This window comes from Salvia miltiorrhiza, chromosome 4 (assembly GCF_028751815.1).
Source record: "Salvia miltiorrhiza cultivar Shanhuang (shh) chromosome 4, IMPLAD_Smil_shh, whole genome shotgun sequence".
Lineage (NCBI taxonomy): Eukaryota > Viridiplantae > Streptophyta > Magnoliopsida > Lamiales > Lamiaceae > Salvia > Salvia miltiorrhiza.
The window spans coordinates 35,341,724-35,352,450 of NC_080390.1; the positions used below are offsets into that span (position 1 = coordinate 35,341,724).

Below are 10,727 nucleotides of genomic sequence, written 5' to 3' on the forward strand. Positions count from 1 at the left end.
CCACAAGACTTGGGCATATATTAAAAAAACAAATAATTTATAATAAAATAAACTTTTACTAATGATACATTTGTAAAAAAAAGTATCAATGCCACCCATGACTTTTTAACATTTGTAAACGAAGAGAGTATAAGAGATAATTGTCTAAAAGTACACAAACTTTTTAACATTTTTAATTTCACACATCATTTTTAAATCTTATCTCCAAATATAGGATTTTTTTTCAGGCAAATTCTATCACAATTTTCGACATGCAAATGTAATTCAAGACGTTTCCTAACTGAGAATGATCTGCACGATTATTCATTAAAACGGTAACATAAGCCACTGACCAAATTACAAATAAATAAATAAATAAAATATATCATCATTATCTATACTACAGAAAGAAAAAAAAGAAAAAAAAAGACCATCATCCTAATTAAAACAGAGGATATTAACCACCACTGACTGATTGAACTGAAGTCACAAATGTGTAAGTAGGTATCTTCTTACAGCTAATAATTAAGTCTCTTCATTCTACCAAGAAAATGAAGAAACCTGACAAAAATTTAATAAAACAATTATAAGAGAGAGAGGGAGAGAAACTGTATCCGCCAAGGCCATATTTGCAACTTGATAATTCAACTTCTACAAAACTAAGGATCAGCTGTAGTAGGATGCTGCCCTAAGTCCCTAGAGTTTCAATGTAACATAAATAGCCCAAATTGAGGGAAAAATTAAACATCAAATGGTTGTCCCCAAGGAGGCAACACCGGCCCTGTCTTCACTTTCAGTTTCTTTTCGACGACGACTTCCATCACTTTCTGCCACTTACCCTTTGCTTGCAATCCGAAAGAAGCCATCTTCACAGTGCTTTACCAGAGCAGAAAGTTAAAACTGAAACGGAGACGAAGGGTGTGATGCGCTTGAATCCACAAAGAATCGGTACTGAAGTCACTCTCGCTCAAATTGACGTATAATTGGGGAAAAGTAGCATTAAGTTATCAAGGGTTTCAGGCAAAAATTTCCTTGCAAACAAATAGCATGGACGTGGATTCCCATTCCACAGGCATGGTGTAATCTGGACTTGCTTCTGCAGAGTGCAAGAATTATTTTTCGTCAAATTACTGAACATAACCACAGCTAATTACAGTAGAATACAAAACTAACCCTTTCGTCACTTGTAACATGCACACTGTCTGAAATGGACTGCAACAGAAGTTAGAAATTAAGAGCATCAGTGCACAGTACTTAGCCAATTTCACCACAAAATAAAGTAGCCAACCATGTTTGCTGGTTCCTATGAGTATACACAGTGGGAAGCCAAGGCACAGGGAAAGTGAAAGTGGATCGTGGATCGTGGATGTCAAGATGAATACTTAAATGGAGTGGGAGTAAAATCTCAAAATAACATGACATACTGTGATATTTCTCATCAGGTCATACGTCACATCCAGTGCCCTGTACGACTTCGGGTGCCACTTTCCTTCAGACCAGTCAACATGTGTTACTGACCAGTTGGCTACTCCAACTGGATCAAGCATCTGAAATGAGGCAGGAACTTTGCTCAAACACAAAAGGAAGAAGTAAAAGCAAAAGGACGGACAAAATTGAAGACATCTTAATAACCAAAAACAGAAAGCACAATGGTGCTCACATAGAAAAAAGTCGGCAAATAGTGCTCATCAGAGTAGCAGTTGCGTCCCTTTTCCATGCCTGGCTGTTCAATCAAAGAAACAAATGTCAAAAGTCACTTCAGTAAGATGAACTAATATTCAATCAGTTGAGAGCAACTAGTAATTAATGAAAGTGGTAAGCAGCAAATAAATTGGGTAATTTAATCCTGAACCGAAATCAAAGGCCATTTGCAGCTATCTGACTCCGTTTAGTGAAAACAAAATGAAAGTAGCAGGTATTTTACACAAGTGAGAAAGACCTCAAGCAAGATATTAAGGGTTCTTCAAATGCCACAAAATTTATCTTGGGGAACACATTCTTCTTTCCTGAACTCACTCATATTAATAAATTTTCAGATTTTAGCACAAACATTAATTCACCAAGGAATTTCAGATTTCATCCATTTTGAGCATATTTGCAGCTTGTTACGCCATTTATATCAGGAAATAATATATATCTAGATGGGCCGTTCATCAATATCTATGAAAACATACATTGATCAAAACTTCAAAGTAAACAAAGTATTAACTCTGTTACCCTGCAATAGTCCTTGAACTTGGAATAGTATAGATTATCGGCCATGACTATAACAGCATGCTGCCGCTTCATTGTGAACCACTGCATTGTTCAAAACACAACATATATCAGACATAGGTACGTGGATGCAACAAAGCAATCTCTCAAATGATAAAACATGAGGCCACATTACATAAACAGAACAGGGGAAATTAACATTTACCATTTCAATAATTTGATCATGAACATTAGACATGACTCACAAGGTTAAATTTATTAGTCCTAATTAACCGGGAAATCAGATTTTGATTTACTAGGACAGTCCTTATATATTCAAACTAGATATTCACCTGAGCGCCCTTACGAAAGTCTTTCTTCTCAACTTCAGGTAACATATTTTCACTGTATCTACCACTTCCATGTGGACCAGGGTCCTCGAAGCTGCACAAAAAAGGGGTCAGTCCTTCCTCTCATATTTATCTTCAACCAATGGTATCATTAATTGCAACGATGCCAGATAGACTATGTTCAATTATATACTTTAAGTAAAAAGTTCTCGTGTTTAATCAATCAGGATAACTATAAAAAATCCCCGAGGTTGATGTAAACAGCAACCTTCATATTTTCACCGTAATTTAACAAATGAACTTAACCATGGGGATTTTTCTACCAAATGGTAATGTTCATGTAAATTAATGAAAATACTATTTTCCCAGAAAATTATATAAATATCTTGTTAAAACTTCACTACAGTTACCAATAGGGACCACCTACAGTTTACAAAATTACATCCACCTTCCAAAGTCTTGACATCTTAATATATGACGCAATTCCAGAAATCTTAAGGTCTGCCTAGTGCCTGCTGGCTGCTATGCCAAATTTATGAGAGTGCTTCTGCATTTAAGACGTTTCTGAGGGTAATTTTAGAAACCTTATCAACTCTATCTATCTAGAGACAATGCCAATACTGAGAAGGGATGTCAGGAGCTTTCTAACTACACAAATCAATGTTGGTAATAATCATCAATTCCTTGCTTCATTTCCATCTCAATGAGTTTTGGAGTGTTAATATTCTTTTTAATGCATATTAATATTAAAAAATTGCTAAAATTTCTCAAATTTACTATTTCACATACATATGACTATATCCTAGAATATTAAAACGGTAAATCTGATCAATCTGTTGACCTCTAGTCCCCTAACACATGATATTTAAATCTAAGCATGTAATTAAACTAATAAACCCACAAGAGAAGTTGGCCAATTAAAGAAACTAGCTCAAAAAAGATGGTGAAAGAACCCAAAGTAGTTAACTTACCAATCTACAAAGCTCACATTTGTGTACATGAGATAGTTGTACACAAAATCAAAATCACGAAGTGGTATGCAGCTGCATTTGATGGAAAATGTTTAATCAGTACATGAATTATGCAAGCTCCCTGAATAAGACTAACGACTGGAAATTCCACAAGGTATTCTGTGAACCTGTCCGAAAGCAGTACAAAATGTTGGTTCCCAGGATCTTTCAGTGCATGTGCTAAAAGCCTCTTTTCTGCGTCAACCATTGAAATTTTTCCCCATACTACCTGCAAAAGCTAGGCATAATAAGACATTGTATAATGATACTTAATATGTTCGAGAGTTTTAAACTTTTATTTTGACCAAAAGATTTAAGATGGCAGTTAAGCAAATATTGATTTAGTTAGTACAGAAAAATAAAGCTTTCAGATCTCCTAATCACAAAGAGCCACAAATTCCTTTAAGAAAGCAAAAAAGAATAATTAGGTAGAAATAGTATCAATTGATTCACATAATTACTGAGAGACTAACAATGATTTCTGATTCACCATGGTAGATCAAGTATCCAAGAAATATACTATTGATTACTTAGGGAATTATAAAATGCTGTAACAACGTAAAACTAAAATATTGCACATAGGAAATCATGGAAACAAGATTGACATGGAAACTCTAAAGCCTAACCAGTACACCCCCCCCCCCCACCCCCCGCATAGTTATTTTTGTCCAGTACAAACATATTACAAAGTCACATTTGTCATTGGCCCAACAAATATCAACAAGAACAACTGAGAAACAAGAAACACACCGAGCTGCTACGAATTTCCCGGTTGATAAAGTAACGGCTAAAATGTACAGGTTTATCCTTGGATGCATGTACATAGACAGAGAATCTACCTTCATGACCCTGCAAGGTAGAGCAAAACTTTATTAACATATTTAATGTCTTCTGATTGAAAATTGCTGTCACCGAGAAGTACAAAGTAAAGCAGTATAATTTACAAAAATATTAAAGATGGTCTTTAATACAAAGTAAAGAAGTACAATTTGCAAAATATATTGGAGAGCGTTATTTCCAGCCCTTCACCTACAAATATTGCTACGATTCTCTTTAGGCTTAGACCTTGTGAGTTGTTTCACCCAGTTAACATAAGCTGAAGCTTTATTTGCTACATCAAACAAGGTCATTTTTGTGCCCAAACTTAATTGAATGCGTGTTATTCATTTCAGGTCTAACCTCTTAGGCAGTAACTAGACTCACTAGTCACTACCCATGCCAACTCCTTGTAATTACAATGAAAATGTAAACTTCCTTCCCACGGTTCACCTAAAAAAGACAACTTCTTGCTAATATTCGATTAGACCTTCAATAAATTTTTTTAAAAAAAAAGACAACTATTAATGCTAATATTTTGTTTAGACTAACACCTTGGGAGCGTTGGGAGCTCTTTCAACCAGTTCAATTATGCTGAAGGTTCCTGGCTATATCTAACAAGGCCATTCTACTTTCCTTTCAGGTCTAAACTTTGGCAGTCCCTGCCCATGACAATTCCTTGTAATTACAGTGAACATGCCAAATTGAAAACAGCAACTTCAGAGTTGGACCACCAATTGCAATGGCATAGCAATTAGCAACTAAACGGAAATTAGACATCCACGCCTCCCTTTCTTCGAAAGGAAAGGAATGATAGCTTTGAAGTTAAATATTTTTTCATAAAAATTTGAAGTGCTTCAACAAAGCATGACTGGTTCATAAAACAAAAGGTATCATCTAGAATCTCCGGACTACTCAGCCATGTATGCATTTTCCTTAGCAAATGTGTGTCTTCTTAATAAAAAATGTGCCATCAGACCGTGAAGAACATAAGGTGCAATTTTTTATGCATTTTCATCAATAAAAAGTTTTGTAATGTTTTTTTTTTTTTTTTTAAATTTGTTACAACCAAAGAAAGGAAAAAACCCACTCACACTCTAGCTCCTAAGGTGACTCGAACCCCCGACCTATTGGTTGGAGGGGAAGCGTCTTACCAACAGACTGCGCTTCATCGTCAAAAAAATTTGTAATGTTATACGTCAATTATCAGTTTAACGCCAAAGAAAAGCGAACCGACCTAAGTCATAAAAGATCAAGCTGCCGTGTGTGTGTGTTGGCCTAGCAGTAGTATGAAGGTCTTGGATTCGAGTCCACTGTGGCACGGTCTTTATATTTACTTATTTAATTGTTAATTTTTAATTCTATCAAAAAAAAAGATCAAGCTGCCATGATAGCCAACCCCAAGGTTTCCAGAGATAACCACAAGATAAACTCATGAACAAACCACAATATTCTAAGTGTTCTAGCCATACAACATTTCTACAAGTGGCACTCAAACTGCAACAAGAGTTCAACAAGTCAATAGTACAAAAGCAGTGAATTATCAACGCTGGAATTCAAAATTGCCATTTGGTATAAACAATAATTAGGTACCTGGAAGAATTTATCCCACAGTTTCTCAAATGGCAATGCACCTGGTGTGAGAAACAGGAAAGCAATTTTTGGAGTTGTTTGTATAGCAGGAGGCATATTCAAAATATCTTTAATTACGACACGAGCAGCTATTTCCTCATCGGTTAGTTCTCTAGCAGGCGAAGGTGGAAGCCAACTAGGCATGCCCTTACAACCACGAGATGAGAAAACATAGCATGCTGCTGAATTTTGAGGTGGATAGACATAAGCACAAACCAGGAACAAGCTAACTAAAGACACCAACACAATAATCCATGTTGGCTTTCTTAACGGACCACGTTGGCGAGGCGCTGGCATTATTTGCGTGTCTTTCATGCCTAGCCGCCATGCCTGAGCTGACTTCATCTAGAAATTATGCATCACAGGTCCACTTCTACAAATAGTTTGTGTATTCTTTCACCTCTCCTCAAAGTGCAAAATGAACAGGAGTACCCTCGTCCTATATGCCTAAAGCAGGCCGCAGAACAATGGATCCGCTAAAAAATTGAAGCTGCAAGAAGACATTAACAAATCATTTGTACAGTTTCAAAAAAAGAAAAGAAAAAACAAAACAAAAACAAATCATTTGCAGCTTCATAGAAATCAAGAATCATATCTCAATTTTCAAGTGAAATTCTATGTGGAATGCTAACTGACAGCTAAAGAAAATTTGCCAAAAAGAATATGTCCCAAATTTTTAGATCATCTTAGTTGTCGCTGACATCAAGAAATGCTTACTTCACATATGAAACACATCATTACCACTGAACTATGCTGCCCCAACTCAAGATCAAGAAACGAGAAAACAAGAGAAGAAATCTTATCATAAAAGCACCCAACAGTAGAATTCGTAACAGAATAATCCTCCTGGGCCTGGGTGGATTTGCAGTGTAGCAAAGGATAAAGTTTTCAAACATGTAAGTCAGCAATGAAAAGATAGAGATCGGCTCATCGAAGATGAGGGCGATAAAGGGAAAATCAAACAGTACTTCACATCAGTACCCAGACATTAGATCCCGTAGTCAAAAAACTGAGGTTGAGAATATAAACTTTGGCCCCAAAAGAAGTAAAGTTAGGATGATATCTCGTCGGATTCAAATTTTCCAAGCCGCCCCAAGACCAAACTCTATTGCCAGAATGGGGGGGAAAGGAGAACTTTGCAACCAAAAAGTCAACACAAACCTAATTTTGAGTCAAAATCCAGAATCCCCAAACATCAAAAATTACCACTAAATCAATCCCACTTCCCACCGACACGCGCACGCAATCTCCTCGGATATCGAAAAATCATTGAAAAAGGAAGCATTTATAAGCACGGGCAAACTCAAGCAACGTATCCCCCCTCCCACATTAAATGAACCCCTTCGTCTCCACTCCCATTCCACAAACATGGCAACCAAAAAAGAAAATCCCACGAAACACATCATTCACAAAATCAGCCACAGAACTATTCTTCATTGCCCGGCGAAATCAACAAACAATACCTGATTGAAAGACGCAGCGAGGAGCTCGAAAAAGGAGATCGGAGGAGTAGAGATGCAAGCCGGAAGATCTGTATGTATGTATACGTATATATAAATTATAGTATTGAGTGTGGATCTAGGGCACGTTGAATAATTGAGCCAATCAGAGAGACTGTGCTTATGCTGAGACGATGAATATATATATATATATATATATATATGATTATATGTATATAAATCAGAGGAATACAGATTGGTGCAAAATATTAATATACTACTCCTGATTTATGTGTGTGGATTTTGCAGACGGATTTGGAGGATTCGGAATTCTGGTGTGTGTAGTGTGTGTGCGCTTTTTTAATAAATATAGTAATATAATGAGAGAGGAGAGTTGAACGTTATATGGCTCCGTCCACGCACAAAATCCATTACAGCCGGCTGCCTATTTTTACAAATTTGGATTCAATTTTATTCTTCTTTTGTTATTTTTTTTTTTTTTTTTTTTTTTTTTCTCTGCCAATTGAGCTACATCCCCTCTTCTTTTGTTATTAGTATTTTATTTTTTGTTGGGTTATTAGTGTATAAATACAGGAACTTTACAAACTTTTTGGTTTTTAACATGAACTTCAAAATGTTGGTGTAAATACACTAACTTTGAATTGTATCAATTTTTGTCATGCCAATTTTTGATAAATTATAAATTAACCCCAAAATAAACAAAACTGCAGAATAACCCCCAAAACATCAAAACCAAGACAAAATACCCTAATAATGATTTAAAAACAGTTTAACAATAATTAGGCCCAACATGCTTCCGTACCACTTCAAAATAATTCTTAAATTAAACCAACATTATACCTTTGTCGACTGGTCTTCTTCAGGGGTTGGTCTTGTTGCGTTTTACGGCTCGTCTGCCCACCCGGCACGCACCAACCACACACTCGCAAGAGATGGTTGCAACCCTTCCCCTTCACTAAGTGCCGACTAAATACTTTGTTGGAAAAATAAAGAAAATATTTTTACTAAACCGGAATAGTTGGTCAAAACAAAGCGTTTATAGAGGAATTATATAAAATTTAATTTATTTCATAAAATAATCCCCAAATGAGGAGACTAACTTGTTTAGCTACTCATAGTAGCTAATACTTGTGTACATAAAAATAAAAAGGAACTAAAACTTAAAAAGAAAAACTTTGAAAACAAGAATTTAAAATTACAAAGATAATTTTCTAGAGAGAGGAAGTAATGTGTGAAAATGTGGTGATTTTCGGATGATCTTCTTCTCTCCAGCTCTTGTGTTTATATAGAGGTTTGAACCCCTCTATTATTGCTCGGTGGTTGGCCTTGGATTCCATCCTCGTGGCCAGCTTGCTTGAATATGACATCCACCTTCTTTTGTCGGCCTTGATTGCCGACACTTGTTAGTGGCATCACATGGTGCTGGACCCCGACTTTTATCTTCTTGTGATAATGCTGGTAGGGGCCGGCTACTTTTCCTTCCACTCACTTTTGTCCTGAAGCTTTTTGGTGAGTGGTCCTCCTGTTCTTCCACCCACTTTTTGTCGTTTCTTTTGTGGGTGCGATCCTTGCTGTGAATCACATGATTCACCAAGTTTTGTCGGCCACTTTACTTTTTTGGTGCCCGAGGTGTTCTTCCCTTTGGTGTCTGACGCTCGTCATGTTCATCAGACCGGAACCTTCTTCTGTCAGGTTTCGGGAGGAAACCTTTGCCGAATTCTGGCTCCTTCTGCGACGAACATTGGTCGCAGATTCTTTCGATCCAATGGCTCACATGAGCCATATTGCAGAATTTGCGACGAGTCTCTTTGCTCCCCGCGATCTTGTTTCCCCAAATAGTTTGCCTCTTATTCTCGAAAGAATTTTCAGCAAACTGAGTTGTTGTTCCTGTCATTGTGTTAACCAGGAACGTTCCCAGATCTGAGCTTTGAAAGAACTTAAATCTGGACTTCATTTTGTCCATCTCTGTGAGACAGACCCATAGACCCCATGCTCGCCTCGTGGAGATTTGATCCTCCGTAAATGTTGAGACGATTGCGGCATTAAACTCAGGAACTTTGATCCGGTTCAAGGCTCCTGTATCTGGTCTTCGAAGCTTGATGAAATGGAAGGCTTCGTGGACTCCTTTGCCAACTGGCTCTGGAGCTGCACTGAAGAAGTACAATTCCAGAACGTCTCCCCTTTTTAGGGACTCGTTGTTCTCCCATGCGTCGAACACCGTTTTCTGGATCCATTTGGGTAGACCCTTGATTTCGGTGAATGCCGGAGAAGTGGTATAAACTGAAGCTAATGCCCCAAATTCATACCATTCTTTTACATCGTTTGGATTGGCTCCTGGCGTGAACCAAACCCTTGGATACTTTCCTGCAACATCAACCCGGCAATTTCCCGGATTAATGCCCCTTCTCGTAAGAAGTTTCTCCCACCTGTCTTGATAATTCTGCCAAGAAGGAGAAGAAATAATAAGATTAGTATCAACCTTAACTTGGCCTGTCATGGGCCTAAGGCTGATCTCTCCCTCTTTTACCCCAGAGGTGGAGGGTTGACATGTTGATTCAGGGAGTGACCCCTTAACAACATCTTTTCCTCGAGCGTTTGGCTGTGAAGCCATTCTCTCAGGACTTGGGATAGGGGTACTTGAATCCCCTGCTACAGGTAATCCGCCCTGTACGGAAAGCATTGCTTTTGCCCGATTTTCACGGACAGCGCGCAAGAGCGGCTTTTCAGTTGCTTCCTGAAGATTGAACATCTTCATGAAACAGACATCAATTTGGCTAGATACTTTGGCTTCGTCAGCCGCTTGTATCTTTCCTGCTTGTTTAGTATGCAGCACACATCTGTGCCACTCTTGTTGTAGCAGCTCTAGGCTTTCAAAGAGCTGCCCCTGTATTGCCTCGATGGCCTCCGCTTCAGGGAGCTCCATCCCTTGTAAGGAAATCTGCAAGAACATTCTGATCAGATTTCAAAACGACAATATCATAATCATAATATTGACATTCGGCTTGCCATCTAAGCAATCTAGATTTCTCAGGCTTAGATTCAATCTTTTTTGTTAAGAAAGCTTTAACGTTAGTGTTATCTACTTTCAAAACAAATTTCTTAGCAAGTAAGAAAAGCGGCCATTTTTTAAACGCCTTTCGCACTGCAAAGAATTCCTTTTCATTGATGTGCCATCGCACAGCTTCGTCGTCGGAGAAAAGACCGCTACAGTATCTGCAAGGTTCTTCTCCATAGGGGGTGATCTTTGTAAGCACTGCTGCCCACCAGAAATCACTCGCGTCGGTGTA

General features: G+C 37.8%; 1 protein-coding gene across 4 annotated transcripts; it reads right to left on the minus strand.

The window, feature by feature from the left end:
• Positions 1 to 418: 418 nt before the first annotated feature.
• On the minus strand, positions 419 to 7,906 carry LOC131021339 (glycosyltransferase BC10-like). 4 transcript variants are annotated; one of them, XM_057950499.1, is made up of 11 exons: positions 7,444 to 7,906; positions 5,942 to 6,470; positions 4,283 to 4,381; positions 3,661 to 3,761; positions 3,494 to 3,565; positions 2,526 to 2,616; positions 2,197 to 2,277; positions 1,640 to 1,702; positions 1,404 to 1,526; positions 1,153 to 1,191; positions 419 to 1,075 (listed from the first exon to the last, which is right to left on the minus strand). In XM_057950499.1, exons 2-11 carry the CDS (start codon positions 6,323 to 6,325, stop codon positions 947 to 949), a joined length of 1,182 nt encoding a protein of 393 aa, XP_057806482.1. In that variant the 5' UTR covers positions 6,326 to 6,470; positions 7,444 to 7,906; the 3' UTR covers positions 419 to 946. The 4 variants fall into 4 exon arrangements, with proteins under 4 accessions (XP_057806482.1, XP_057806480.1, XP_057806479.1 ...); XM_057950497.1 differs by having other exon boundaries at positions 6,962 to 7,779; XM_057950496.1 differs by having other exon boundaries at positions 6,722 to 7,779.
• Between the last annotated feature and the right edge of the window lie 2,821 nt (positions 7,907 to 10,727).

Coding starts and splice junctions, on each gene's coding strand:
- LOC131021339 (XM_057950499.1), bottom strand. CDS start 6,325: ATGAAGTCAGCTCAGGCATGGCGGCTAGGCATGAAAGACACGCAAATA. Junction 2,278..2,525: donor ACTTTCGTAAGGGCGCTCAG/GTGAATATCTAG, acceptor TGAACAATGCAG/TGGTTCACAATGAAGCGGCA. Junction 1,192..1,403: donor ACCTGATGAGAAATATCACA/GTATGTCATGTT, acceptor CTTCTGTTGCAG/TCCATTTCAGACAGTGTGCA.